General features: G+C 41.6%; 9 protein-coding genes across 13 annotated transcripts; 5 read left to right on the top strand and 4 right to left on the bottom strand.

The window, feature by feature from the left end:
• The first annotated feature begins 331 nt into the window (after positions 1–331).
• Positions 332–1,784, top strand: LOC104703458 (glyoxylate/hydroxypyruvate reductase A HPR2). The gene is made up of 2 exons (XM_087457545.1): positions 332–815; positions 1,155–1,784. The coding sequence occupies exons 1-2, from the start codon at positions 393–395 to the stop codon at positions 1,671–1,673; spliced, it is 942 nt and encodes a 313-aa protein (XP_087313671.1). The 5' UTR covers positions 332–392; the 3' UTR covers positions 1,674–1,784.
• Positions 371–9,225, top strand: LOC104703455 (uncharacterized). 2 transcript variants are annotated; one of them, XM_087457536.1, is made up of 10 exons: positions 371–1,049; positions 4,770–5,378; positions 5,460–5,551; positions 5,751–6,104; positions 6,221–6,523; positions 6,618–6,845; positions 6,937–7,158; positions 7,266–7,803; positions 7,896–8,217; positions 8,424–9,225. In XM_087457536.1, the coding sequence occupies exons 2-9, from the start codon at positions 4,946–4,948 to the stop codon at positions 8,126–8,128; spliced, it is 2,403 nt and encodes an 800-aa protein (XP_087313662.1). In that variant the 5' UTR covers positions 371–1,049; positions 4,770–4,945; the 3' UTR covers positions 8,129–8,217; positions 8,424–9,225. The 2 variants fall into 2 exon arrangements, with proteins under 2 accessions (XP_087313662.1, XP_010417779.2); XM_010419477.3 differs by lacking the exon at positions 371–1,049 and adding an exon at positions 4,347–4,676 and having other exon boundaries at positions 4,821–5,378.
• On the bottom strand, positions 1,750–4,266 carry LOC104703454 (la protein 2). The gene is made up of 11 exons (XM_087457540.1): positions 4,140–4,266; positions 3,952–4,030; positions 3,689–3,841; positions 3,441–3,583; positions 3,205–3,353; positions 3,048–3,131; positions 2,881–2,951; positions 2,584–2,795; positions 2,357–2,501; positions 2,209–2,266; positions 1,750–2,058 (listed from the first exon to the last, which is right to left on the bottom strand). The coding sequence occupies exons 1-11, from the start codon at positions 4,182–4,184 to the stop codon at positions 1,974–1,976; spliced, it is 1,224 nt and encodes a 407-aa protein (XP_087313666.1). The 5' UTR covers positions 4,185–4,266; the 3' UTR covers positions 1,750–1,973.
• LOC104703456 (mitochondrial arginine transporter BAC2) lies at positions 8,238–10,098 on the bottom strand. Its single transcript, XM_010419480.3, has 3 exons — positions 9,598–10,098; positions 9,259–9,507; positions 8,238–9,067 (listed from the first exon to the last, which is right to left on the bottom strand). The coding sequence occupies exons 2-3, from the start codon at positions 9,493–9,495 to the stop codon at positions 8,420–8,422; spliced, it is 885 nt and encodes a 294-aa protein (XP_010417782.1). The 5' UTR covers positions 9,496–9,507; positions 9,598–10,098; the 3' UTR covers positions 8,238–8,419.
• Positions 10,047–13,241, top strand: LOC104703452 (uncharacterized). 4 transcript variants are annotated; one of them, XM_087457541.1, is made up of 9 exons: positions 10,047–10,113; positions 10,210–10,274; positions 10,349–11,040; positions 11,123–11,255; positions 11,740–11,843; positions 11,940–12,084; positions 12,164–12,304; positions 12,398–12,677; positions 12,775–13,117. In XM_087457541.1, the coding sequence occupies exons 3-9, from the start codon at positions 11,000–11,002 to the stop codon at positions 13,014–13,016; spliced, it is 1,086 nt and encodes a 361-aa protein (XP_087313667.1). In that variant the 5' UTR covers positions 10,047–10,113; positions 10,210–10,274; positions 10,349–10,999; the 3' UTR covers positions 13,017–13,117. The 4 variants fall into 4 exon arrangements, with proteins under 4 accessions (XP_087313667.1, XP_087313669.1, XP_087313668.1 ...); XM_087457543.1 differs by having other exon boundaries at positions 10,061–10,274; positions 10,605–11,040; positions 12,775–13,241; XM_087457542.1 differs by having other exon boundaries at positions 10,061–10,276; positions 12,775–13,241.
• Positions 13,022–14,924, top strand: LOC104705112 (uncharacterized). The gene is made up of 8 exons (XM_087458687.1): positions 13,022–13,061; positions 13,315–13,451; positions 13,629–13,794; positions 13,886–13,936; positions 14,073–14,226; positions 14,332–14,470; positions 14,551–14,659; positions 14,730–14,924. Exons 1-8 carry the CDS (start codon positions 13,022–13,024, stop codon positions 14,849–14,851), a joined length of 918 nt encoding a protein of 305 aa, XP_087314813.1. The 3' UTR covers positions 14,852–14,924.
• Positions 14,925–14,955: 31 nt separating this feature from the next.
• Positions 14,956–19,018, bottom strand: LOC104703453 (heat shock 70 kDa protein 15). The gene is made up of 10 exons (XM_087457537.1): positions 18,779–19,018; positions 17,266–18,493; positions 16,914–17,141; positions 16,740–16,835; positions 16,385–16,597; positions 16,104–16,298; positions 15,871–16,017; positions 15,633–15,782; positions 15,402–15,532; positions 14,956–15,318 (listed from the first exon to the last, which is right to left on the bottom strand). Exons 2-10 carry the CDS (start codon positions 18,433–18,435, stop codon positions 15,159–15,161), a joined length of 2,490 nt encoding a protein of 829 aa, XP_087313663.1. The 5' UTR covers positions 18,436–18,493; positions 18,779–19,018; the 3' UTR covers positions 14,956–15,158.
• A 129-nt stretch (positions 19,019–19,147) lies between these two features.
• Positions 19,148–20,140, top strand: LOC147941917 (uncharacterized protein At1g43920, Chloroplastic-like). Its single transcript, XM_087456663.1, has 2 exons — positions 19,148–19,700; positions 19,778–20,140. The coding sequence occupies exons 1-2, from the start codon at positions 19,527–19,529 to the stop codon at positions 20,063–20,065; spliced, it is 462 nt and encodes a 153-aa protein (XP_087312789.1). The 5' UTR covers positions 19,148–19,526; the 3' UTR covers positions 20,066–20,140.
• A 441-nt stretch (positions 20,141–20,581) lies between these two features.
• LOC147941916 (uncharacterized) lies at positions 20,582–23,213 on the bottom strand. Its single transcript, XM_087458686.1, has 4 exons — positions 22,877–23,213; positions 21,789–22,771; positions 20,744–21,706; positions 20,582–20,674 (listed from the first exon to the last, which is right to left on the bottom strand). The coding sequence occupies exons 1-4, from the start codon at positions 23,211–23,213 to the stop codon at positions 20,582–20,584; spliced, it is 2,376 nt and encodes a 791-aa protein (XP_087314812.1).
• Positions 23,214–24,016: the final 803 nt, after the last annotated feature.

The raw sequence follows: 24,016 nt of genomic DNA, 5'->3' as shown, positions 1-24,016 counted from the left end.
AATGTTATAATATATAAGAGTAAAGTATGTGAATTGTGATTAACCAACCATTTCACTGGATTCTGCATTGTCAACGGCTACGTTGCTCATACATACACATACAATGTCTTTTCTTTTGTTCTTGAATTTTCTCATATGTTCATGAATCTCAATTCTCAAATATGCATGAATATCAAACGTGCAATGCTGTCGTCCGTCCGTTATGAAAAGATTCGGCCGACACAGCTTACTTAACGGCCCATTAATAGTGGGTAATTTAAGTTATGGGCTGAAATAGAAGCCCATATTATTATATCTCTGTTAGAGTTAGAGACGCATTGTCCTCGTCGTCAGTCGATAATTACAGACCACTCCATCCATCGAGAAGAGTGTCTGGAATTTCGAAAGAAAAGATGGAATCAATCGGAGTGCTGATGATGTGCCCCATGAATTCGTACCTCGAGAACGAGCTTCAGAAGCGCTTCAACCTTCTTCGCTACTGGACTTCTCCTGAGAAATCCGTCTTCCTAGAAACACATCGGAACTCCATCCGCGCCGTCGTTGGAAATGCTTTTGTCGGCGCTGATGCTCAACTCATCAACGATCTTCCCAAGCTTGAGATTGTCTCCAGCTTCAGCGTCGGCCTAGACAAGATTGATTTAGGAATATGCAAAGATAAAGGGATCCGCGTCACCAACACTCCCGACGTCCTCACCGAAGACGTCGCAGATCTCGCGATTGGGCTTATCCTCGCTCTCCTCCGACGGCTATGTGAGTGCGATCGCTATGTCCGGAGCGGAAAATGGAAGCAAGGTGACTTCAAACTCACCACTAAGGTTCTCTCTCTCTCCCTCTTCTCTCTTCACATACCCTCTTTAAAAGTATTGATCGAAGCCTGCATATATAAAATCGAATTTCTCATGTAAAAGAAATCAAAGTTAGTGGTGATCGCTCCTGGTTGGAAATGAATTTGATGTTTAGATTAGATAAAAAGAAATGATCGTAAGGCTGATTCGATTTACATAGTACACTAGACACAGTAGCTTGTTGAAAAGTGGATAACGGGATTCGTATATGTTGTGTTAAGCTGCTATTATTAGTATTTAGAAAAGAGCTCTGCTTATCTTGGTCTTCTACTTCTATCTCTGCTTTAACATTCTTTCTTGTTGACTCAGTTTAGTGGAAAATCCGTGGGCATCATTGGTCTAGGTAGAATTGGGACTGCCATTGCAAAGAGGGCTGAAGCTTTCAGCTGCCCAATCAATTACTACTCCAGAACAGTGAAGCCTGATGTAGCCTACAAGTATTATCCAACGGTGGTTGACCTCGCTAAAAACTCTGACATCCTCGTGGTGGCATGCCCGCTGTCAGACGAGACCAGACACATTGTCAACCGTCAGGTGATGGATGCCTTAGGACCAAAGAGTGTGCTGATAAACATAGGCCGTGGACCACATGTTGACGAGCAAGAGCTTGTAAAAGCTCTAACAGAAGGCCGCCTTGGTGGGGCTGCCCTGGATGTGTTTGAGAAAGAGCCGCACGTGCCCGAAGAGCTCTTTGGCCTTGAAAACGTCGTTCTCCTCCCTCACGTGGGAAGTGGCACTGTGGAGACTCGGAATGCCATGGCCGATCTTGTGGTGGGTAACTTGGAAGCACACTTTTCTGGGAAGTCACTTCTCACTCCGGTGGTCTGAATGATGATTCATTTGGGATTTGGTTTCTTTTGAAAGACTGATAAGCTAAGTTACACTGTCGTATACAAGGAATGGATTTTGAACGCTAAACGAAACCTCTGTTTTATGTCTCTTACTTTATCTTTCTTAGTATAGGAGTGGCGCATAAGTTAGGACTGTAAGTTTACCAAAACAGATAAATACCGTTTACCGAACTACTCACAGACGACATTATAATCGTCAACTGAAGTCAAATATCTATTTTGTTGAGAATTAGCTGAACCTATAAAAAAAGTAGAGAAGAGTATGACAACACTACAACTAGCGCTCCTTTCGAGCCTTCTTGATTGGTTGTGCGGATTCGAAACACACATCTTTGCTTTTTTCCTTGATGTCACCTTCTTTCCTGATACAAATGAACAAAGAATCTTGGGAGTTAAGTTGGAACACTCAATGAAGAACAAGAGACAACATGTGAACAAATGAGTGCTGGTACAAGGCAAGTCCCAAGTATATTCCCTGCAATGAATAGACAAGGTTTGGTTTGATGTCATACCCTTCTCCTTCCGGTTCAGCTGATGATAGTCTTTTCCACAACTCTCTCTCGATCTCCCCTGAAAGCATTAGTATACCAGTCATTTCCAGCGTTTCTATGGTTAACTTCATTTTTTGGCACGACTAACTCAAGGGAATTGCCACCTTACCATTCACTGCTTCCAAGGCTATTGAGAAGTTATTCTTCACAACTAAACCTCCAACAAACTCCGCAGCTGCACGGGCTTTCGTTGCTGTTTCTGAATCTATGAAACAAACGTAACCCGAATCCAATCCACGAGAGTATTCTATGTGCTGCAATAAGCACAGGAAAAGATTGTTCAACAATCAAATTTTTTCTAAGGGATTGGTGGTTGGACAAAAGGTTGCAATTTACCTTAACGCTGCCAAATCTTTGAAATACATCCTTGAGAACCTCAGATCCAAGAGAATCACTGTTGTTCCATGGGGGAACCGCAAGTTGATCAGCGGTGTTAACTCTCTCCTTGCCACCTTCCTTCTTTCTATCAATTTCTTCCAACCTCTCTGCAATGCCTGTCTCCTTATCTTCCTTCTCTCTGATGTTAATATTCAGAGTCCTGGGTTTTTCTGCAACCGAGAGCAGTTGCTTAGAGAGCAGTTCACATGTTTTTTTAATTGAGATCAACAACAATCTTGAGAAGCGAGAAAGTACCTTTGTTCGTTATATTTTCTCCACTGGCTATCCATTTCAATGTGAATTTGACAAGCTGACCTATGCGGAATCTGTAGCAATATATATATATGGTTAGATAGAAACATATGAGCCAACTTGCAGTTGATAAATCAAGAAGCGTTTTGGTGATACAAAAACAAACTGACTCATTGTGGGAGGTATCTCTAGGACTTGAGCCTGATTTTCCGAGTAGCTTGATTAGATTCTCTCTTTGACAGTCAAAATCACTCCTGCATAGCAAACAGGAATGGTCAGGTAATGCCAATATCTGCTACATAGAAAGGAAAACCATCCTGAACTTACTTTGGTATGAGTACTAAGTCGGCGCCTGCATAGACCAAACTCTGCCTCAAAATAAATTCAGTGTCTTGTTCAGAGGAGAATTCAACCAAAGCAGTGCCACAAAAGTGTCGCTTATCCGCGATGTGGTGAGGTAGCCTCACACTGTTCACCTGAACATTTAAAAAAATGCCAGTTAGGAGGAGGAGATTGATTGTTAGACGCATGTGAAGAAGAAGAAGAAGAAGAAGAAGAAGAACCTTGGCGTATTGAGAGAAGAAAGATGCTACATCGTCCATCTTAATGCTGTACTCAAAAGGTGAAGCCGCAAGGGTTCTTCTGTGGACTTGTTCAAGCACCTCTTCCGGTTTGGAGAGTTTAGTTCCTCTACCGATCCTTAGTCCTTGGAGCAACAAAGGCAGATGTGAAGAAAAGAATTATTATTATCATCATAATATATATATATATATGATTGACAAACCAAAGGGAAAGGAGAAAGATGAGTTACCATTGGTGGAAACTTTAAGAAAATGAGAGGTGCGCAAGAGAGTAGCTACATCCTCCAAAATTCTGGGAGGGATGTCTTCTCGTTTGATGTTGTTACCGAGGCCGAGGAGGTTCCTCATACGAGAGAAGGAACATACCAGACGCAGACTAACCACTAGAGAGAGTGAGAGATTCGGGGCGGGGCGTATCAAGGAAAAATCAAAATTAGAAATGAATAGAATCTGAGTCTACTCTCTAGTGCATGTATATATAGAGAGAGGATACGGCCATCTATGCTTTTGGTGACTTCCCTGTTGAGGAAATCATCTCTGGGTAGATTACTGTCACTAAAGTAGAACTCCACCTTCAAATTCAACCACAGATAAAAAAAAAATGTTAAACAAGAGAGAGAGAGAGAGAGAGAGAAATAAATCAGAGATGAAAATGAAGGAAATCAATCACAATCAGCCGACCTGGGTATGCAACTTGCTGGCGGTTTCTTCGTTGAAGGAAGCCATAGCTGCCTACTGTAATCGGAAGAGAGCCGGAGAAGAGGAAGAGAGGAGAGGACGTTTACTAACTGAAAGGGTTGGATCTGATACATTAATAGGCCCGTCCATGCATTTGGTAGGCCCAATCATCGGTTCAAGAGAACAGATAAGCCCATTAGAAGCTGAATTGGAGTATTCTGAGCCCCGCGTCCAAACAGCCTCGTCTTCTTCGAAATCGGCGGCAAAATGCCAGTTGGGGTTTTGGTTGGAGCCCTGAACTGAAGGAAGGGGGTGGGTGGGTCATCAATTCATTCATCAATCAAAAGTCAAAAACCCTGCACTGCAACAAATAGAAGGGAAGCTGAGGTGAGTATTTCTTCTTCTTCTTCTCGATGACGACGGAGAAACGAGAATTCCCGGCGTTTCCGTACAAGCCGTACTCGATCCAAATCGATTTCATGAATGCGCTCTATCAGTTTCTGGACAAGGGAGGCGTTTCCATGCTCGAAAGCCCCACTGGTTCTTGCTACTACTCTCTCTCTCTCTCTCTTTCTTTTATTGAGATGAAGGGGCTCTTGTTTATTCAATTGGATCCCTCCTTACTTATCTTAGGGTTTGATCTCTCACTCTCACTCTCACTCTCATTCTCACTCTCATTCTCAGGTACTGGCAAATCTCTTAGCATTATCTGCAGTGCTCTCCAGTGGTTGATTGACCGCAAGGAGAAGGGTTTTACTCAGGTTTCCGACACGGTTGATGTTAATGACGACGACGACGAGCCCGATTGGATGAGAGATTTTACTCCCAACAATAACGACAGAGCCAATCACAAGAGCTTCAAATCCTCATTTCGGCTCACCAAACATGCCAAGGAAAAGGTTCCTCTAGTTTCGGAAGGGGACGTTTCTGTAAGCAAAGGCGACGAGGCTCTTCTAAACGATCAAGAATTTTTGTTGGAAGAATACCAAAGCGAAGATGAGTCATCATCTTCGGGCGGACGTAAGTCGTCCAAGAGAAAACCCGCCGGTGGTTTTGACAGTTCATCAGAAGAAGATGAGGAAGACGACCGCGAAGATGACCAACATGGACTCAAGGTTTTCTTTTGCAGCCGAACACATTCACAGCTTTCCCAGTTTGTCAAGGAGTTGCGCAAGACTGTGTTTGCCAAAAATATCAATGTTGTCTGTCTCGGCTCCCGAAAGAACTTGTGCATTAATGAAGGTTTTCCCATCATTTCTCCTTCCTTTTTTTTCATTGTTTGATTCTACACTTACTTACACTTACCACTAGGGTCATGTACAGATGTTCTTAAGCTTGGTAATGTGACCCGAATCAACGAGAGGTGCTTGGAGTTGCAAAAGAAGAAGAATTCTCAAGTCTCTTCTAAAAAGAAGGTACACATTATCAACTTGTTTAACTAATGATGAATTGATGACTGTTTTAGTCTTTAAAGAGTCTTCTATCTTGCATTGCTGGTAGGCTTCTAACATAAAGGAATATGTGTTTGTTTCCTCATTGTGCATTGTCATATAGTTTAGTAGAATGATTCGAAGATTTTGCCTGCGGTAACTAATTGAAGCTTGAATATTCCAGAATTTAGGTACAAATGTAAGGGTAGGACGAACCAAAGCTTCTTGCAGATGCCCAATGCTTAGAAAACATAAACTACAGCGAGAATTCAAGGCTGAGAGTTTTCAACAAGAAGCCATGGACATTGAAGATCTTGTTCAGCTTGGACGACAAATGAGAACTTGTCCATACTACGGTTCTAGAAGAATGGCCCCGGCAGCTGATCTTGTTATTCTTCCATATCAGTCTCTTCTCTCAAAGTCTTCACGAGAATCTCTTGGTCGAAGCTTGAAAAACAGTGTTGTTATCATAGACGAGGCTCACAATTTGGCTGACACACTTCTCAGTATGCATGATGCAAAAATAACAGTGTCACAGGTAAAATTTCATCTGCTTTTAGAGCACATGTTCTTTGAATAGGATTATTTCGAAGCTGCTTTGCTGATACCTCACACAATGTGGAGTCACGATTTCTAAGTTATTGTGTATTGTAGTTGGATGATATACATTGCAGCCTAGAGAGTTATCTCGGAAGATTCCAGAAACTCTTGGGGGCTGGAAACCGGAGATACATCCAAATTCTGTTGATTCTCACCCGAGCCCTCCTCAAACCTTTTACTAGTGAGAGGAATCTAAACAGCGTAAATGTTGGACTTGATACGGGAAACCCCTCTAAAAGCAATCCTTGTGGTGCTTGTTCGATGGCCATATATGACTTTTTATTTTCTCTGAATATAGACAATATCAATTTGTTCAAGTTACTTGCCTATGTAAAGGAAAGCAATATCATTCATAAGGTAATTGGTTCTTCATATTTGCCCCTTTCGCTTGTCCAACTCTTTTCTCCTGTCCATTGCCCTTTTCTTAGCTTTGCTGTTCAACTATGTCCAGGTCAGTGGATATGGGGAGAGAGTTGCTATGTTGCAGAAAGATCCCGTGGCTCATGAGGAAACGAGCAAGTTAACAAGTTTTAGAGCGTTTTCTGATATGTTGGTGGCACTCACTAACAACAATGGTGATGGGCGGATAATAATTTCAAGGACGAGTTCGTCTACTTCTGGCCAACAAGGAGGGTACATCAAATATGTCATGCTTACAGGAGCAAAGTTATTTTCGGAGGTTGGCCCTTGCATAAATGAGTTTCTTTATTTCTTCTCAGTAGTGGTTTCCGCAATTCAACAATGTAATTGTTAATGAAACATATTTGTAGGTGGTAGATGAAGCGCATGCTGTCATATTGGCAGGTGGGACACTTCAACCTATAGAAGAGACAAGGGAACGACTCTTTCCATGGCTACCATCGAATCAGCTGCAGTTCTTCTCATGTAGTCACATCGTCCCCCCTGAGAGCATAATGCCAATCGCAGTTTCACATGGTCCTTCTGGTCAGTCCTTTGACTTTAGCCACAGTTCAAGAAGCTCAACAGGAATGGTGGGTAATCCAATTGACAGCTCGTTTTCACACATGTTTTATTCCTTTAACATTAATGAGATTCAGAAAGAGTATTGTGTTTTTGACTTTCCGGGTATGGTTGACAGATACAGGAGTTAGGACTCTTAATGAGCAACCTGGTGGCAATGGTTCCTGAAGGCGTTATCGTATTTTTCTCCTCCTTTGAGTATGAAACACAGGTGCACACAGCATGGAGTAACTCAGGGATACTCAGAAGAATAATGAAGAAGAAGCGTGTGTTCAGAGAACCGAGAAGAAACACTGAAGTAGAAGCTGTTCTCAGAGATTACAAGGAAGCTATAGAAAGCGAAAGAGGGGCAATAATGCTAGCTGTGGTTGGCGGGAAGGTGTCGGAAGGAATCAATTTCAGCGACAGCATGTGCCGGTGTGTTGTGATGGTTGGTCTGCCGTATCCCAGCCCGTCTGACTTTGAGTTGTTAGAGAGAATAAAGCATATAGAAGGTCTTGGAGATTCAGAATCCGCAAAACCTTCTCTGAGTTTGGTAGATGATTCTTACTACAGTGGAGATGTTCAAGCAGGATTTGGCGTGTTAAGGAGCTGCAAACGGAGAGGAAAAGAATACTATGAAAATCTGTGTATGAAAGCAGTTAACCAATCAATCGGTGAGTTGGTGGTCTCAAAAAAAAATGTTGCTTGCGTTTTATTTAGTGTTGATGGGACTGAGACAAAATGTTCTTCCCTGGTTGCTTTGCAGGCAGGGCCATCAGGCACATAAAGGATTATGCAGCCATTTTACTGGTGGATGCTCGATATTCTTCTAATGATCCATCCAAAAGAACATCTAATCCATCCAACAAGCTCCCGAAGTGGATCAAAGATAGTCTAATTTATTCCACTAAAGGCTACGGAGATGTTCATAGACTGTTGCACCAGTTCTTTAAACATAAAAATGTTGAAGACTCATCCGAGACCAATAGCATTAATTAGTGACCGTGTCTATGAGAGAACATGTTGGAGGACATACATCCTTGGCACTCTTATTTTGGGTATCTACTAAAACCATTATCAAAAAAGTGGTAAGATATATATATATATATATAGCAAAAGAATTTCATCATTTCCATCTGTTTCCTTTTTGGGTTTGTAACAATTTCTGAATGTCACAGTGATTTCTGTCTGATCCTTAAAAGAAGAGTCAGATTTGGTTGACCAAAGCAATCCAAATCCACCTCAAATCTATTATGTGCTAACTACAACATTCACTTGTTGGCCTATTTATTAGACTCGCTTTCCTGGGGCAACATGGGCGGATGGGAAACACCTCAAGGCAACCTCATAAGCAGCAAAAATAGCACCGTTGACAACAAAGGCCCTGGCAACAGCAGTGCCGAGGCCACGCCAGAGAACGCTATAGCCTTCCTGTTGGACGCTCTTGCGAAAACAATCAGAAATGCCGTGGTAAGCACCGTGGCCTTGTTGGAGTCTGGTCTTGACGACATCAAGAGGATAACAAGCAACCCAGCTGGCAACACCAGCAAGACCACCAGCGAGCAACATGGTGGTGAGGTTTTCTTCTCCAGTCTTTCTGCAGCCGGGATGAAGCCTTTCCCTGACGTACTCATAGGTCCAGAAGTAGAGGCCATGAGCGGGAGCATCTCTGAGGACGGTAATGGTGAGGCCTTTGTAAATACCCCTAAGACCTTGGGTCCGAAGAATGGTCTTGGCTAAGCTGACGGGACCAGAGTTGGTCTGCTGTAGCTGGAGACGAATCTTGAGGAGCTCGACAGGGGTGAGCAAGAGGCTCTGGACAGCACCGGTGCCGACACCACCAAGAGCAACGCCAGTGTAGGAAGGAGGTTCGTCAAGAGGAAGAGAGGAATCAAAGGAGCGAGAGAGTATGGCGTATATCTGGAATACCATAGCATTCTGCCGGGAGGGGGCAACACCAAAAAAAGAAAAAAAAGAAAAAAAAAAAGAGAGTATCAATAATGCATCTTTTTGTTGTTTATGGTGGGTGGGATTTGGTGGATATTCTGAGCTTTATTATCCGCAATCAAATCCAAAAAAAAAAAAGGTTGAATGAATCTTTCTTGAAATGGTAGAAAAAAGGAAAACACCTGAAAAGTGACGGAGGCCAAGGGGGCACCCATGCCTCTGTAGAGGGAGGTGGGACCCTCGACGGCGAGCATACGGCGGAGAATGGTGAAGGCAGATCCCGATTTGGAGCTATGTTGTTGCCGAATCCTCAGGGTGTCCAAGGGGTATCCGGAGACGATCCCGGCCACGCCCCCAAAGCCACCGGCGACGAACTCTCTCCCCCAGCTGCTCGCCAAAAACTCCGGCCAGAAATCCATCTCTCGGAAGGGCTTGTACGTGAGTAGGAACAAGGAAGAGTCACAGACTAGAATCAAAATCGGAGTCTATGTTTTTTTTGTTTTTGGGGGAGCTTTTAGTACCAGAAGAAAAGCTTAAGATTGATTGAGACTGAAACTGCACCGTCCTTTTTACACCATCTAGCTCCAACCCACTCCCGCCACCTACGCACATCTCCTGCCAAAAACTCTCTCGCACTGGACTGGGCGCTTTTTTTTTTTTTTTTATAAGTAATAATGAAATCCTCCTAATCCTTTCTTTGTCCACTAGTCTTAATGAGTCTATTTACGTTATTTTTTTCAAAGCCTAGGAAGAAGAAAAACGTGTTATCTAACTCTCAATCCGTAGTTTTAAAAACGGTATTTTGTTAAGGAACAAAAGTAGTGCACGTAATCCCCACATCATCACATAAAGGCAAATTAATTAAACGAGCCACATGAAGAAGAAGAAACGTAGAGTACACAGAACATTTTGGGGGTATTTCTTTTCATTATTTGTTATTATATATCTCTTGCATATAAATATAGAGGCCATAGACGTCAAGTTAATGATTAACTTTGTTAATTTTCACCCAAATGAAAAATCTACATCCTTACTTTGTTAGTTCTTCTTTTTTGGTTCAATAATTCTTATCCCATCACAGCAGATTCTCCTTCTTCTTCTTTTCTAATTAGATCCTTCCTTGTCTGAAACAGTGAAGCATACTTACTAATACACACCTAAGTCTCTAAGTTGGAAGGAACACAAGTTAAAAGCACAGGTGTAGGAAACTGATCACCTTCTCCTCCTCTTTCTTGATAAATAAAGCAAAGCAAAGTTTTTTTTTGTGTGCAGACGACGTCAATGGGCTTTGCCTATGTTTCTTTGGCCCAATTGAGATATTATCCAAAAAGAGATCACATTTGTTGTTGGTTTGAATCGATGGTTAATGATAGAATAGAAGAGATACAAAAAGCATATATATATGATGATAAAAATTGATCAGTGATGAGATCACTCTCACTCACATACGCGAGATGAATTCCGAAACTAACCCTAGTCAACCCCCTTCTCTTGCGGGGAACTCCACCCTGTTTTGGTAAAATTACAGCTCCCCGACCCTATCCGAAGCGCGCGCTATAATAATATAGAGATGATGATGCTTCTCTCGTCGATAAAAAAGCGGAGGAGACACAGGTTCCGTGGTTTTCTTAAGTCCGTTTCTTCAGATCTCATGTAAGACCGAGCCAAGCCAAGGTCGTTTCTTTTTCACATTCTCTCTCTCTTTCTTTCTTTCTTTCTTTCTTATAAAGCCAAAGCCCTTCCCTTATAGCGCCATCTTTCCCAAAAAGGACGACACATTTCTTCTCTATCTCTCTCTTTCTCTTGCACGAAAGAGAGAGAGATATAACAAAAACCACACCCCAAAACAGAAAAAAACACAAAACAAAAAAAAAACAAAACAGAAAAAGAAGAAGAACAAGAAGAAAACATTCGAAAGGCACAATGTTTGATGGGCTGTTTAAACCCAAATTCTATACGAAATGGTAAGGTTCTTCTTTTTTCGTTTGCGTTTCCGTTTCAATTGGTTTCTTTCATCCTTTCTTGATTGCACAAAATCGTTCTCAGCAAGTCGTTGGTCAAGATAACCAAGACAAGAGTAGACACCGTGAAGAGGAAGAAAAACTCGGTTTGCAAATATCTCAAGAACGACATTGTCGATCTTCTCAAGAACAGCCTCGATTACAATGCTTATGGCAGGGTATGTAATTTCCCTTTTGTTTTCTTTCTTTATCATTGCTTTTAGATTGATTCAACAAGTCCTTTTCTTTTCTTTTCTTTGGAGTTTTATATATGTTCGTAATTCTTCATGTCCTCTCTGTATGTCGCCGTTGTCATTTAAATGGGTCACGGGGATCTGATTGGTTTTCCGAACGTGAAAGCAATTACATTTCCAACTGAAAGAAAGATAAAAAAAAAAAAAAAGAATAATTTTATTCTCTTTCTAAAAGAGGGTCAACGATGGTTTCGTTAAATCCTTAGTTCCTTCTATTTTAGTATTATACGGAAGCAAGAGCGTAAAACAGAAATCTATATAAATTTATTTGTAATGCTGTCACCAGCTGGTTATAACAGAGTCCAGTGACTTGTTGCTTAAGCAACAAATTGTGTGGCTTAATTGTGTTTGTCTTTTGAAGTTAATCACATGAGTGAGTTCGCAAAGATTTTGATTGCGTGTGTGACAGGCAGAAGGGCTTATTGAGGAGAAAAGGAGGCTGGCTTGTTATGAATTGTTGGAGCAGTTCTGCAACTGTGTTGCATCCAATGTCTCTCTCTTACAGAAATCCAAGTAAAATTAATTAAACACACCTTTTAAACTAAGAGTAATGGAATTCGCCTCTACTTGCTCATCTAAAGATCTGGTACCTGATTGTCTGAGCTGCAGTGGGTGCCCTGACGAGTGTCGCGTGGCCATCTCCTCCCTTGTATATGCGGCCGCTAGAGTCTCTGAAGTGCCTGAGCTACGCGACCTCAGGTCTTTATTTGCTGAGAGATACGGGAATACTCTTGAACAGTTTGTGAATCCTGAGGTACGTACATCATTTTTGTTTTGGATGACTTTTTTCAATAACCACTTGCTGAGTGAGACCATGGGATGGGCATGTGAAGTTTGTAGAGAGATTCAAAGCAGAGCCACCGCCAAAGGAAATGAAAGTGGAGCTGCTGAGGGAAATAGCCAGAGAGCACTCCATAAAATGGGATGCCAAGTCTTTAGAGCAGAGGTTGTACACTGCAGCAACACCTCCTCATGTGAGTCTCTCTCTCTCTCTCTTTTCCTTGTCTTGTGTCTTTTTATTTAATACCATGTCATACAGTTTGAGTGAGACTCTCTCATTATTGCAGACGGAAACTGAAGAAGCAAAGACAAAGAGCAACGACACAAGAACAAGCACGGAAAACAGAATCAGCTTTTCCTCTTTGGATGACACCAACAAGTCCATGAGTACAAGCGAAGAAGACTCAATGAGTACAAGCGGGAGTTGTGTAACTGGCCCTGAGGAGGATCAAGAAACGAAACCATTCTACTACAGATTCATCATGCCGCCTGCCCCTTACAAAATAGAAAAACAGGAAAGCCTTCCAGAGAAGATGACCAAATCTGACCTCATGGCCGAGGACAATGGTGAGTAGCAGCAGCAATAAGTACATTATAAAAGAATATATAGTTTCTTGTTTATATATTTGTTGGTCAAGCGGGTTAAGTAAGTGGTATGAAACAGATTCACCGAGAGGCGAAAAACCGAAGCCGAGATCAGTGAGACGAAGATTCGCAAACCCGCCCCCAGAAGAGGAAGCATTGAAGCAGAGCAAGAACATGAGATCAGAGTCGATGGAGAAAGCAAGCGGAGATGGGATAAGAAGGATGAGTCTTCGAACAGCCTCGTGGCAGCTTAAGCATTCCTCCAGTGTCCCAGATTTTGATGAGGTCGCCGCCCGCGTCGATGCTCTCTCACGAAATTGATTTTGATGAGGTCGCAGTCGCACGCAGCCTCAGCACTTCTTATTAGTGAATTATTAGAGAAGAAAAAATATTAAAATGTTTTTTTTTTGCTGCCGTCGTCATTCGTCAGTGTAAGTAAAGACTTCGTCGAGCTCGTATTCTTTTGTAAACTTATATAAGGAAAAAAAAAAAAAACCCTAAAATCATTGGAATTGACCTAACTCCACTTTAAATTCTTTTTTTACATTCATCTCTTCATCTGCCGATTAGAGAGAGCTAGAATGGAGGATTCAGATTCAGAGATTGATGAGGTGATGAGCGAGATTCACCTCGGTTGCCCGCCGGGAACTAAGAAACCTTTTCTTTCCCGTTTCACCTTCTCCTTTGACAGTCATCATCTTACCGTTGATAAAGACGGAGATCTTCTTCTTCCTAGGCGCAACAACAGTTTCACTTGTAACTACTAGCTAGACTTTTCTTTTTTTTTTTTTTTTTGGGATCCCTCTCATTATTAGTATATTGGATTAACCCTTTTACTCTTTTTTGTTTCTGTGAGAAGTCTGATCCGCTCACTCGTTTACTGTAACTATTCAGCATTCTATCACATCTACGCTCCCTCTTGTTGGTCTGCAGGTATATGCCTCTCAATCGTCTTTCTTTTTCCAAGCTGCATGCTGCTCATCTCTGCCTCTTCAGGTCTGGAAAGCACAACTTGTCTTATCAGAATTTGTGTTGCATAAGACGTGCACCTCATCTGACTTTCATGGCATTGTGTGTCTCGAACTCGGTGCTGGGACAGGTCATTTTCTCTCATTATACTCTTTCCATTCCATCTTTTAATTCTCTTCATGATCAGTCTTTTACTCTCTTCATATATGTTTTCTTTCCAGGACTACTTGGTATTTTGCTTGCACGGGTCGCCAAGGCTGTTTTCCTTACTGGTTCTTCATAATACACTATATCCATCTCTCTCTCTCTCTCTTTCACTTTCACATGCTTTACTCTTCTTCAACCTGTATCTAGCTATCTGGTCTCATCAGGCTTTTTCTCTTTTCAATTCCTCCCCCTACTATATAGATCATGGAGACCAAATTCTCTGCAACTGTGCTAACAACGTCCATATCAACTCATCCTTGTTTAACCCCCAAACTGTGGTCAATGTTCGTGAGCTCAACTGGATGAGCGAATGGCCTACTGAAGACAGCCATTGCCACTGCAGAATTCCGGATATGTAACAAACCTCTTTCTCTTCACCTTGGTATATTTCATCTTGTGTGACGACCCCGTTCACATAGCCGTGTGTGTGTGTGTATGTCCTGGTTTATATATGTTAAAGGTATTCTTGGAGCTCGCAGGACTTTGAACAAGTAAAAAATGCCAGCTTCATTTTCGCGGCAGATGTGATCTACAGCGATGATCTAACCATTGCACTATTTAGCACGTTAAAGAGGCTCATGTCATTCGGTTGTGACAAGGTAGCTGGATCACTTTGAAAAGGCTTAAGCAACCATGTTTACATACATATACAGAGCAAGAAACATCTGCACAATGGCAGGTGCTATATTTGGGACTGGAGAAACGATATAACTTCAGCCTGGATGATCTCAACGTAGTTGCCAATGGCTATGCCTGCTTTCGAAGCTACATCAAAGAAGATGGACTTTGTAAGTTGTGTCCTTTATGCTTTCCAACGTTGAAGGTATGAGATGGTTTAATATAAGTGGTATGGAACAGGTAAGCAGGAGAAGGGGTTTTTTGTGGGCAAGCGCATCGACGTCACACAGATCCCTAGGTACATGAAAGATTACGATAGAGGAGAAGACGTTGAGCTCTGGGAGATCAAATATGTATTTTGATTAATATTACAATGTCTGATTTGCATTTCATCTGCTGTTTTAAAACAGTCCAATGCAGAACAAATTCGCATTACACTCAACAATAAATAATCGAAGAAACAAAAAGTAACAAGACTTCCGAATTATATTTAAAAAAAACACCACAAGGAAACAATAAAAATGTACTTCCTAAAAAAATATTATCCAAAGGAAGAACTAAATATAAAATCTTTAGGAGATGATAGCAAACTAGAAATGAGGTTCATTCTATGACTAAAGAAAGTACGAACAAAATCGATACAAACACCATCTAGCTCTCGTGATCGATTTATGCACTGCCTTCGGTGGGATTCTCGGTCTCCATTGGTTCGGCGGCAGACGCTGGTGGCTGTGGCTCACTCTTGCCCTCATCTGCCGGCTCACCTCCCTTGGCTTGTGGTGCCTCTGCTTTAGCTGGCTTTGGTTTCGTCATTATAGGCCTGCAAAACCTGCAAAACATCCAAAGCAGGATCACTTTCTATATCATGTAGTCGTTCTCTTCGGATAAACAAATACAAAGAGCCTTGCTTACTTGTCCAATGCCTCCGCCTTGCTTGTAACATCAGCTGACAAAAGAACAGGAGTGGCATACTTGGGAAGTATATCCTGCTGCTGCTGCTTCTCCCGCAGCCAAGCTTCAGCTTCCACACACTCGTTCAAAACCTTCATTATTGCACAACAACAAAACACACATCAAACCATTTTCTCATGCCTCTAAAATTCACCATTTGTTCTGTGCTTTCGAGATGGGTCGAATTATTACCTTTTCCTTCTCTGCCAATTCAATGTGGTCAAACTTGGAATCAGTAGACACAGCTGCCTCTCTGTAGCTGTTAATACAGTAACCTAGCTGATCAATGACCGACCCTCTTTCCAAAGACTCCTTGTAGCGCACTTCAACAGGGTCACCAACCTGCAAAAGATCAAATTCCCAACCTCTGTCAATACATTGTCTCAGATATGTCTTTTTTTTTGCAAACAAGAGTCATCCTGTGAAGTACCTTCTTAAGCTCTTCGAGCTTCGCAACATAAACACCTTTAGTCTCATCTTCCCCATCTTCATACAACCAATCCTCCACTTCCTGCAGCTTTGCCAGGAATGCTTCCCTCTCTACATCAGTGATATATTCCTGGTATTTGTCACTCAGCTGAAAACAAAACACGTCAGTACCCAATACTCTGAACATTATAAATGCGTACACCCAATGCAAATGAAGAAGATAAGTATTCTCACTTTGTTTCGCATATCATAAACATAGGATTCAACAGCATTCTTGCGGTCCTTGGTCTCCTCCATAACTCTGTCTTGCAAAGCCATTTCAAATTCCTTCTCCACCGCCTTTTCGACCTCCACAGATTTCAAGGCACCATAGACCACTTCTGACAGAGGTACATTTGTTTTCTTCACCTTCTTCTTAGGAGCCTCAGCCTGTACATCCATTAATAAATATCAATTACTAAAGTTCACAAGTGAATGAGTAGAGCAAGCAGTATCAGTTAAGTAGAGAAACTAGCCTTTGAATCAGTTTCCATTTGCACCGGCTTATCAGTAGATTCTGGAGCACCATTGTCAGTACCAGCTGCATCAATGGCTTCCTTGGCGTCCTGCATGTTAACATCAGAGTCACCAGAAGCAGGAGCTGTCTCAGAAGATGCAGTCTCCATCTTAGAAGTTTCCTCTAATTGTTCTTTAGAGACCGGAACTTCAACTTCTTCCTCTTCCAAAAGCTGAATTCAGGGGAGAGAAAAAACATTAGCATAAATTAAATGATCCTCAAGTATACAAGGGAAGCCACTGCTCTGGGTGATCAATTTGCAACTTATTATTAGAGAGAATGAACCTATAAATAGTTCACTTTAAGAAACTTACAGTTGCCGATTCAACTGAGACAATTCCATGCAGGTTCAATCTCACTTTCACTTTAAGCTTTGCCCTCTCGCCTTTTGATGACTGGAAGGGACCAATCTACAAAAAAAGAGATCAACCGTGAGAAACAAGAGCGCTAAATTCATACGTAATCATGAAAACGGGGACAGATCATACTGTGTATGTGCTGATTTTTGGAGGCGCTTGCAACTCGTTTACATCACTATACTGCACATCAACAGAGAATGTTCCAGAACGATAAAAAGTTAGAGCCTTGACACTTGGAATGGGATTTCCTTTGGGAAAAACAATGGTGCTCTGCTGATTCTCAGATCCTCCATTTTGAGCATCGGAAGCTAGTCCTTTCCAAGCCAGCGAAATCGAGAAAGGGAAGCTCTCATGAACCTTCAGAGAACAAAAAAATATCATAATACGACTAGTCAGATAACCTGGATTATAACAGTTCTCGAGTTACTTATAAGTATACCAAAAAACGACATTTACTTAAGCATAGATATGCACCCATTACCTGGAATTCGCGAACTTTAAAGGTTGGACTGAGAATGGCACACTGCAAGGCACATCCCCTTGACACACACTCACTTGCATTCATTGTACGCCTGGGCTCCTTGCCAAAAAACTCAGTTAGGATCTTGATCATAGCAGGGACGCGAGAGCCAGAGCCAACAACCTCGACCATATGTACATCTTCAACTGTAAGGCCCGCGTCAGAGAGCGCTTTCTCTAGAGGCCTCTTGACACGCTCCAAAATCGGGATGCTGATCTCTTCAAATTCTTCCCTCTTGATGACACCCCTAACATCTTTCTCATCCATCAAACACTCGATATTCAATGGTGCAACAGGATTTGCGCTTAGAACCTTTTTCAGTTTTTCGCATGCAGCGCGGAGCCTGAGAGAAGCCTTAGCATTCTGGGAGACGTCAATCTTGTACTCATCCTTGAACTTAGTAGCAAAATGATGGAAAAGAGCCTCATCGAAATCCCTTCCACCGAGGGAGCGGTCGAAACCGTGAGACAAGACTTTGAGCTGTCCTTTTTTGAAGCCTGCAATGCAGACTTGCATGCTGGCATGGCCAATGTCAATGAAAGCGACATTGAGGGGTTCGTTCTCAGGCAAGTCAGTCTTATAAATTCCATAAGCCAAAGCTGTAGCTGTAGTCTCGTGGATCAAGTGCAGAGGATGCAAGCCTGCGATAGTTGCAGCATCAAGAACAGCCCTTCGCTGGAGGTCGGTGAAGTAAACAGGAATACCAATACAGCAGTCCACCACAGCGGCATTCAAGTTCTTCTCAGCAATACCTTTCAAGTTAGACAACATCATACCCATGACCTGAGTTGGGGTAAAGGCTCTGACCTCTCCCAAATAATTAGCGTGGATCAAAGGATACCCATCAGGCCCTTCGGTGACGGAGAAGGGGAGAGATTTGATATCCCTTTGCAGCTCAGGGTCGGAAAACTGACGACCGATAAGGCGCTTGATCTGGGAGATGGAGTTTTTGGGGTTCATCATGGTAGAAGCAGCTCCAGCAGTGCCGATGAAGCGCTGCTTGTCGCCGAAGCAGACAATAGCGGGGGTCTCGCGATTAGACTCATCGTTAAGAACGACGTCGATACCTCTTTGCCTTGCAACAGCAACGAGGCAGTTCTCGTTTCCAAAATCAAACCCAACTACACTCATTATATCAGGCTTTTTGGTGTTCGTCAATACTGGGGACTCCCAAGTACTTGATAGCAACCTTACAAATCAATGGAAACATAAAAAACTATGAGATTTAAAAATACTTCGAAACAGCGATTAAAAAAATACACCAAAAAAATCAGACTAGTCTTCAGCTCAAAAGAGAGACCCTAAGACCATCTTACTGAACCAAAATCAAACCACTATTTCAATCACCAGAAACATAAGACCTAGGCGAGGGAGTTTGAATACAAAAGAAGCTCGAAATCAGATCAAACCTACATGTACGAAAAAGAGAAGCTACAGATCTAGAAGATATGCAACAAGAGCTTCAGAAACAAACCTGGATCGCGAGAAGGGGTTCGCGTTCTGGAAGCTTCTAGCCAGAAACTGGGTGACTTGAGTAAATCAGCGAGAAATTGAGGAGCAATAGTTGTGAGAATGAGAGAGGATGAGAGAGAAAGAGAGAGGTTTTATTAAGCAGACACCACAGGGTTTGGGGTTCGTCTGGAATGTTCTTCTCCTTTCCTTTATTTTTTTCTTTCTTTTTTTTTTATTGCTTTTTTCTTTTTGTAATTCACCTTTTTTATTATTTTATAGATATTGTCTTCTTTATTTACTTAATTTTTTTTTAACATAATCACAAAACATTTCTTCAATTACTTTTCTGAATATATATTTTATTTGAGTCTACTTACATAGATTATCGAGAATTTTACCAAATCTGCAAAATAGATAGATTAAGAATTAGAGAAAATGCCAAAAAAATATTAAACTTTTAAATTTGGGACAAATAAATCCCGAATTTTCAAAATGTCATTTTAATCATTAAGTTTAGGCTGACTTTTACATAAATAGCAAACTTTGTTTAACCATGTCGATTTAGGCATCACGTTAACTTTCTGTTAATTCTCGACGACGGGGTTAATTGCCCGTTAGTTGCTATCGTTTAGAGAAAACGACATCGCTTGATTATTTGTAATACGACGTCGTTTTACAAACTGAAGAAACAAAAACCCCCAAATCGATTTCTAGGTTTACAATTCCCAAATCGATTTCAGTCTTAGTTTGTGAAATCTCTCTCTGTTCCGATGAGCTCGAGCTCTATCACATCATGCGGCGTTGGTGAGTGTGGTGTACCTTCAAAGTGCATTTATGGCTTAGGGGTCACGACTTTTACATCTAAAACGCAAGAAAACCCGGGACACCCTTTCTTTTGTTGTGCAAGCAAGCGGGATGTCAACTCATGGACAAGCAAAAAAGACGTAAGTGTTTTGAATCCTCTTGCATAGGTAATAAAATCAGTAAAAGCTAACTATGTGTCATTTTTTTTGGACATTAGAGTCATTTGTTTAAGTGGGTTGAAGATGCCGTGTTTGAAGAAGTAGAAGATGCTTTACCAAGACTAGCCATTATTGCAGAGGAGATAAGCAAAACCAAAGCAGAGGTCAATGAGTTAAACGTTGTGATGAAAGAATTGAAGGAAGAAGCAAATTTCAGCAAAAAGGAACTCCAAAAGTGTAAATTGTGCTTGAAAGTCTGTTTTGTGTGGTTTTGTGTTATCACCATTGTGTTGGGTTATGTATTGTTTAGGGAAGGTGATAAGAAGAAACTGATGTTAGGTTATTGAAGAATGTAAACCTTATGTTTTGTGTTGTAAACCTTTGTCTGAATGCCTATTTTGAAACATGTCTTATGATATAAATCATGGAATACGAAGACAAAAACAAACAGCACACATGTTTTGGACAAAAAAATCCGAGAAACATTCCAAATCCGAGCAACATTCCAAATACGAGCAACATTCAAACTGGTTCTAAGACAAGTGAACAATCCAAAAACAAACAAACTAGTTCTGTGAACTTCCTCCCTGTGAACAGTGAAACCATGGTTCCCAGCCTCCTCTCTGTGAAATTCCTCCCTGTGATCCTCCTATATGAGAACTTCCTCTTTGTGCTCCTCCAAGATGGGATCTTCCTCTTTATGTTCCTCCTAGATGTGATCGTCCTCTTTGTGATCCTCCTAGATGAGACCGTCCTCTTTGAGATGTTTGGGAAGCTCCCTGAGATGGTTGAGAAGCTCTCTGAGGTGGTTGAGAAGCTCCCTGAGGCGGTTGAGAAGCTCCTTGAGATGGTTGAGTAGCTCCCTAAGATGTTTCTCCTTGCAATGGTTGAGAAGCTCCCTGAGATGTTTCTCCTTGCAATGGTTGTCCTTGTCCAAACAATATAACCCTCGGCTCCTGTTTTCAATCAAAATATCAGGTTTCATTCAATCAAAATAATTTGAAAGACTCAATGGATAATCTTACCTGAACTTTTCTTGGTCGAACCCTTCTTCTTCTTGGTGGAGTTGCAACTCTTTGATTCGTACATGCTTGTTTGTTGTGTCCTTCTTGCTTGCAATTAGAACATGTCATGACTCGATTCACGCGTGATAACTTGGTAGCAGACTCAAACTGTGATTTCCTCCTAGCATGATTACTTGGCCGCCCAGGATTGCCCCTTCGCCATGGAGGTGGCAACACTCCTAGTCTATTCACTCTTGGCCACAAAAGATTGCCTTGAACAGGCGCAATACCATCAGCATAAGTTAACTGCCACATTCTAGTTGTGAACCACTCAACAACATAGTCTTCCACCTTCTCTTTCTTTCCTATGATGACAGATGCTGCATGAACACATGGTATACCAGTCATCTGCCATTTCCTGCAGCCACAAGTCCGATCACTCATATCAACACAGACTTTGACATCACCACATCGTATCTCATGTTTATTATGCCTTGCCATCCACCTTTCACAGAACTGCGATCCAACAATCATCTTCTCAATCTCAGCATGAGCTCTCTTTGTGAATCTAGTCTTCAACCTACCAGCAATGACATACCTCTTCTCATTACGCACCATACATTGTCTTCTAATATCTTCTAACATGTCTAGCAAAGGTTTCCGTCTGGCCTGGCGGATGGTTCTATTGAAAGACTCGGAGAGGTTGTTTAAGTTGTCATTGCAGCAGCTTCCAATCCTGAAAAATGCTCTAGACCATCTTCTCGGGTTAGTTTTCAGTAGCGAATCATAAGCACTTGGATTGTAACTCCTCAATGCTTCTATATGACCACCAAATTCCCCTACTGTGTAACTTCTAGCAATTTTCCAGAATAGTCGTTGTAGCTTTATGTCATGACTATTTCTCTTCCAATTGTCCATGATGTGCCTAGCACATTGCCTATGCTCAGCTTGTGGAATGATTTCGTGAATTGCTTTAACTAATCCCTGAAAATGTGAAAAATGTAAACAATTAGATGATTTGAGACAAGAACCATGATAATGTTTGAAAAATGAACCTTTAACTAACCGATTGTTTGTCTGATATGATTGCTATGTTTTTGCCATCTTGAAGATCCAGCTTTGCAGAGAGCTGCCTAAGAAACCAGTCCCAATTATCATCATTCTCAATCTCAACTACAGCCCATGTAATAGGAACTATTCTATTATCACCATCTCTCCCAACAGCAGCTAAAAGCTGACCCTTTACATCCCATTTCAGAAAGGCACCATCTATTCCTATAATAGGCCTACATGTATTCTTCCAAGCATCTCTCTGTGAATTAAAGCAAATAAATAGTCGATAAAACCTTTGTAAGCTGCCAATGGCTGGACCAGGAATAGTCTCGATCTCAAATGTTGTCCCTGGATTGGATCGAAAGATCTCAGCTTGATAATCCCATATACGTGCAAAGTGTTCTTCATGAGTGACTTTTCTTTCTTTCATAATTCTTGTCTTCGCCTTTGAACATTGATCTTCAGTGACTTCAAAGTTGTACTCTCTCTTGATCTCTGCAACCATATGTTGTTTAGTAATTTTAGGATCCTTTCTCAGTCTTTCTCTATACAACCAAACAATTGTCGTAGTCTTCAACATCTTGGAGAATCCGGACCTCACACATGCATGCTCATCATCGTAGATCTTTACTTGCATCTTATGCTTCTTCTTATCATAAGAAGCATAGCATTTCCATGGACACTTTACATCAGTAGTAGAACACTTACCACCTATCTTCAAACTCTGAGATCTATAAAGCTTAACATCATATCTAGTCTTGATAGAGTACCTTAGCACACCTATCTTGAACTCTTCTAGGCCATTGAACATTTTTCCCAAGCTCAATATCTCTTCGAGATCTTCAACTTGGGGAGCATCACCTTCGTCGTCAAATTCTTCATCATCCCATATATCATCTCCACTATCTGCATCACTCTCATCTCCCTTGTCATCCCTCGCACCTGGTCCAAACTCGGCTTCAAAATCTTCACAATTTTCCTCCTCTACACCTATACCTTCTTCATCATTATCTTCCACTCCACCTCCATCTACATCTAGAACAGCCACTCCACCTCCATCTACAACTGAAACAGCTACAATGCTCCATTCTTGGTCTACACGAACTTCTTCATGATTACCTTCGTCAGCATACCTAACCTCATCAAGGTCGTCATCACCAACAACCTCACAATCGTCTCCACTCACAGCCTCACAATCCTCTTCGATATCTTCACCAGTCTTCTTCCTCTTTTGTTTACGTTTGGGTTGAGGAACCGCATCAGTGTGTGGTAACGCCTCAGTCTCTGTTGGGATTTGATCTTCCTCAGTATCCGATTGGATCTCCACCGTCTCGGGTTCAGGTCTGCTACTTTCAGCTTCTTTGTTTTTCGTCGCCTTCTTCAGTCGAGGCGACCGTCGATTCGGAAGCCGCGTTCCTCCTCCACGGGTCCGCGCCATGGCAACAATTCCACAAAAATTTGAGAGAATTTTGGGATTATTTTCTAGGGTTTTTTGAAATCGATTTGGGAATTGTAAACCTAGAAATCGATTTGGGGGTTTTTGTTTCTTCAGTTTGTAAAACGACGTCGTATTACAAATAATCAAGCAATGTCGTTTTCTCTAAATGGTAGCAACTAACGGGCAATTAACCCCGTCGTCGAGAATTAACAGAGAGTTTACGTGATGCCTAAATCGACATGGTCAAACAAAGTTTGCTATTTTATGTAAAAGTTAGCCTAAACTTGGTGATTAAAATGACACTTTGAAAGTTTGGGATTTATTTGTCCCAAATTTGAAAATTGGGTATTTTTTTGGCATTTTTCCCATTAAGAATTTTGTTCTCTTTACTTTTTCCTCTTATATGGAGACGAAATTCTTGGCAAATGGCTCGGACCGTGGTTCTGGTTTAACCCTCAAACTTAGCTCAATTGGATGGCCAAGTGGTCAGGTCTTTTCAAGACAGCCATGGTCACCACATAGATCCGGAAAAAAGAATCAATTAACTCTTCGTTTTTCTTCTCTTGACATTTTATGACTTTGTGATCCTTTCACATCGCTACGTGTTCTTCTTTATGATCCAAGCTTCATCTGAGAGAGAGAGAGAGAGAGAGAGAGAGAGTAGCTAACTACATCAAGGATGAAGATGGACTTTGTAAGTTGTGTCCTTTATGCTTCAGATGTGTTTAAAGCTCAAAGCTCGGACATGATTTAATAAATGTGGCAAAGAACAGGCTAACAAGAGGAGTAGGTTTTGTCAGACA

Source organism: Camelina sativa, chromosome 7, assembly GCF_030686135.1.
Source record: "Camelina sativa cultivar CO46 ecotype springtype chromosome 7, ASM3068613v1".
Lineage (NCBI taxonomy): Eukaryota > Viridiplantae > Streptophyta > Magnoliopsida > Brassicales > Brassicaceae > Camelina > Camelina sativa.
This window is presented reverse-complemented; position numbering and strand designations above follow the sequence as displayed.

Bases quoted from the DNA above. Each gene is read 5' to 3' on its own strand.
- LOC104703458 (XM_087457545.1), top strand. From the start codon at position 393: ATGGAATCAATCGGAGTGCTGATGATGTGCCCCATGAATTCGTACCTC. The intron at 816-1,154 runs GTTCTCTCTCTC...TTGTTGACTCAG, and splicing joins ACTTCAAACTCACCACTAAG to TTTAGTGGAAAATCCGTGGG.
- LOC104703454 (XM_087457540.1), bottom strand. From the start codon at position 4,184: ATGGCTTCCTTCAACGAAGAAACCGCCAGCAAGTTGCATACCCAG. The intron at 3,132-3,204 runs GTAAGTTCAGGA...TTTGCTATGCAG, and splicing joins GACTTAGTACTCATACCAAA to GAGTGATTTTGACTGTCAAA. The intron at 2,502-2,583 runs GTAAATTGCAAC...TGCTTATTGCAG, and splicing joins AAAGATTTGGCAGCGTTAAG to CACATAGAATACTCTCGTGG.
- LOC104703455 (XM_010419477.3), top strand. From the start codon at position 4,550: ATGACGACGGAGAAACGAGAATTCCCGGCGTTTCCGTACAAGCCGTAC. The intron at 5,552-5,750 runs GTACACATTATC...TGAATATTCCAG, and splicing joins AAGTCTCTTCTAAAAAGAAG to AATTTAGGTACAAATGTAAG. The intron at 6,105-6,220 runs GTAAAATTTCAT...TGTGTATTGTAG, and splicing joins CAAAAATAACAGTGTCACAG to TTGGATGATATACATTGCAG.
- LOC104703456 (XM_010419480.3), bottom strand. From the start codon at position 9,495: ATGGATTTCTGGCCGGAGTTTTTGGCGAGCAGCTGGGGGAGAGAGTTC. The intron at 9,068-9,258 runs GTGTTTTCCTTT...CCCTCCCGGCAG, and splicing joins TGGCCTCCGTCACTTTTCAG to AATGCTATGGTATTCCAGAT.
- LOC104703452 (XM_087457543.1), top strand. From the start codon at position 11,000: ATGTTTGATGGGCTGTTTAAACCCAAATTCTATACGAAATG. The intron at 11,844-11,939 runs GTAAAATTAATT...TCTGAGCTGCAG, and splicing joins TCTCTCTTACAGAAATCCAA to TGGGTGCCCTGACGAGTGTC. The intron at 12,678-12,774 runs GTGAGTAGCAGC...GGTATGAAACAG, and splicing joins CCTCATGGCCGAGGACAATG to ATTCACCGAGAGGCGAAAAA.
- LOC104705112 (XM_087458687.1), top strand. From the start codon at position 13,022: ATGAGGTCGCAGTCGCACGCAGCCTCAGCACTTCTTATTA. The intron at 13,452-13,628 runs GTAACTACTAGC...GTTGGTCTGCAG, and splicing joins GCGCAACAACAGTTTCACTT to GTATATGCCTCTCAATCGTC. The intron at 13,795-13,885 runs GTCATTTTCTCT...TTTTCTTTCCAG, and splicing joins CGAACTCGGTGCTGGGACAG to GACTACTTGGTATTTTGCTT.
- LOC104703453 (XM_087457537.1), bottom strand. From the start codon at position 18,435: ATGAGTGTAGTTGGGTTTGATTTTGGAAACGAGAACTGCCTCGTTGCT. The intron at 16,836-16,913 runs GTATGATCTGTC...CTTTTTTTGTAG, and splicing joins CAAAAATCAGCACATACACA to ATTGGTCCCTTCCAGTCATC. The intron at 15,533-15,632 runs GTAATAATTCGA...GCAATAATGAAG, and splicing joins AATTGGCAGAGAAGGAAAAG to GTTTTGAACGAGTGTGTGGA.
- LOC147941917 (XM_087456663.1), top strand. From the start codon at position 19,527: ATGAGCTCGAGCTCTATCACATCATGCGGCGTTGGTGAGTGTGGTGTA. The intron at 19,701-19,777 runs GTAAGTGTTTTG...TTTGGACATTAG, and splicing joins CATGGACAAGCAAAAAAGAC to AGTCATTTGTTTAAGTGGGT.
- LOC147941916 (XM_087458686.1), bottom strand. From the start codon at position 23,213: ATGGCGCGGACCCGTGGAGGAGGAACGCGGCTTCCGAATCGACGGTCG. The intron at 22,772-22,876 runs GTGTAGACCAAG...ATGATGAAGAAG, and splicing joins AGGTAATCATGAAGAAGTTC to GTATAGGTGTAGAGGAGGAA. The intron at 21,707-21,788 runs GTTAGTTAAAGG...TCACATTTTCAG, and splicing joins TCATATCAGACAAACAATCG to GGATTAGTTAAAGCAATTCA.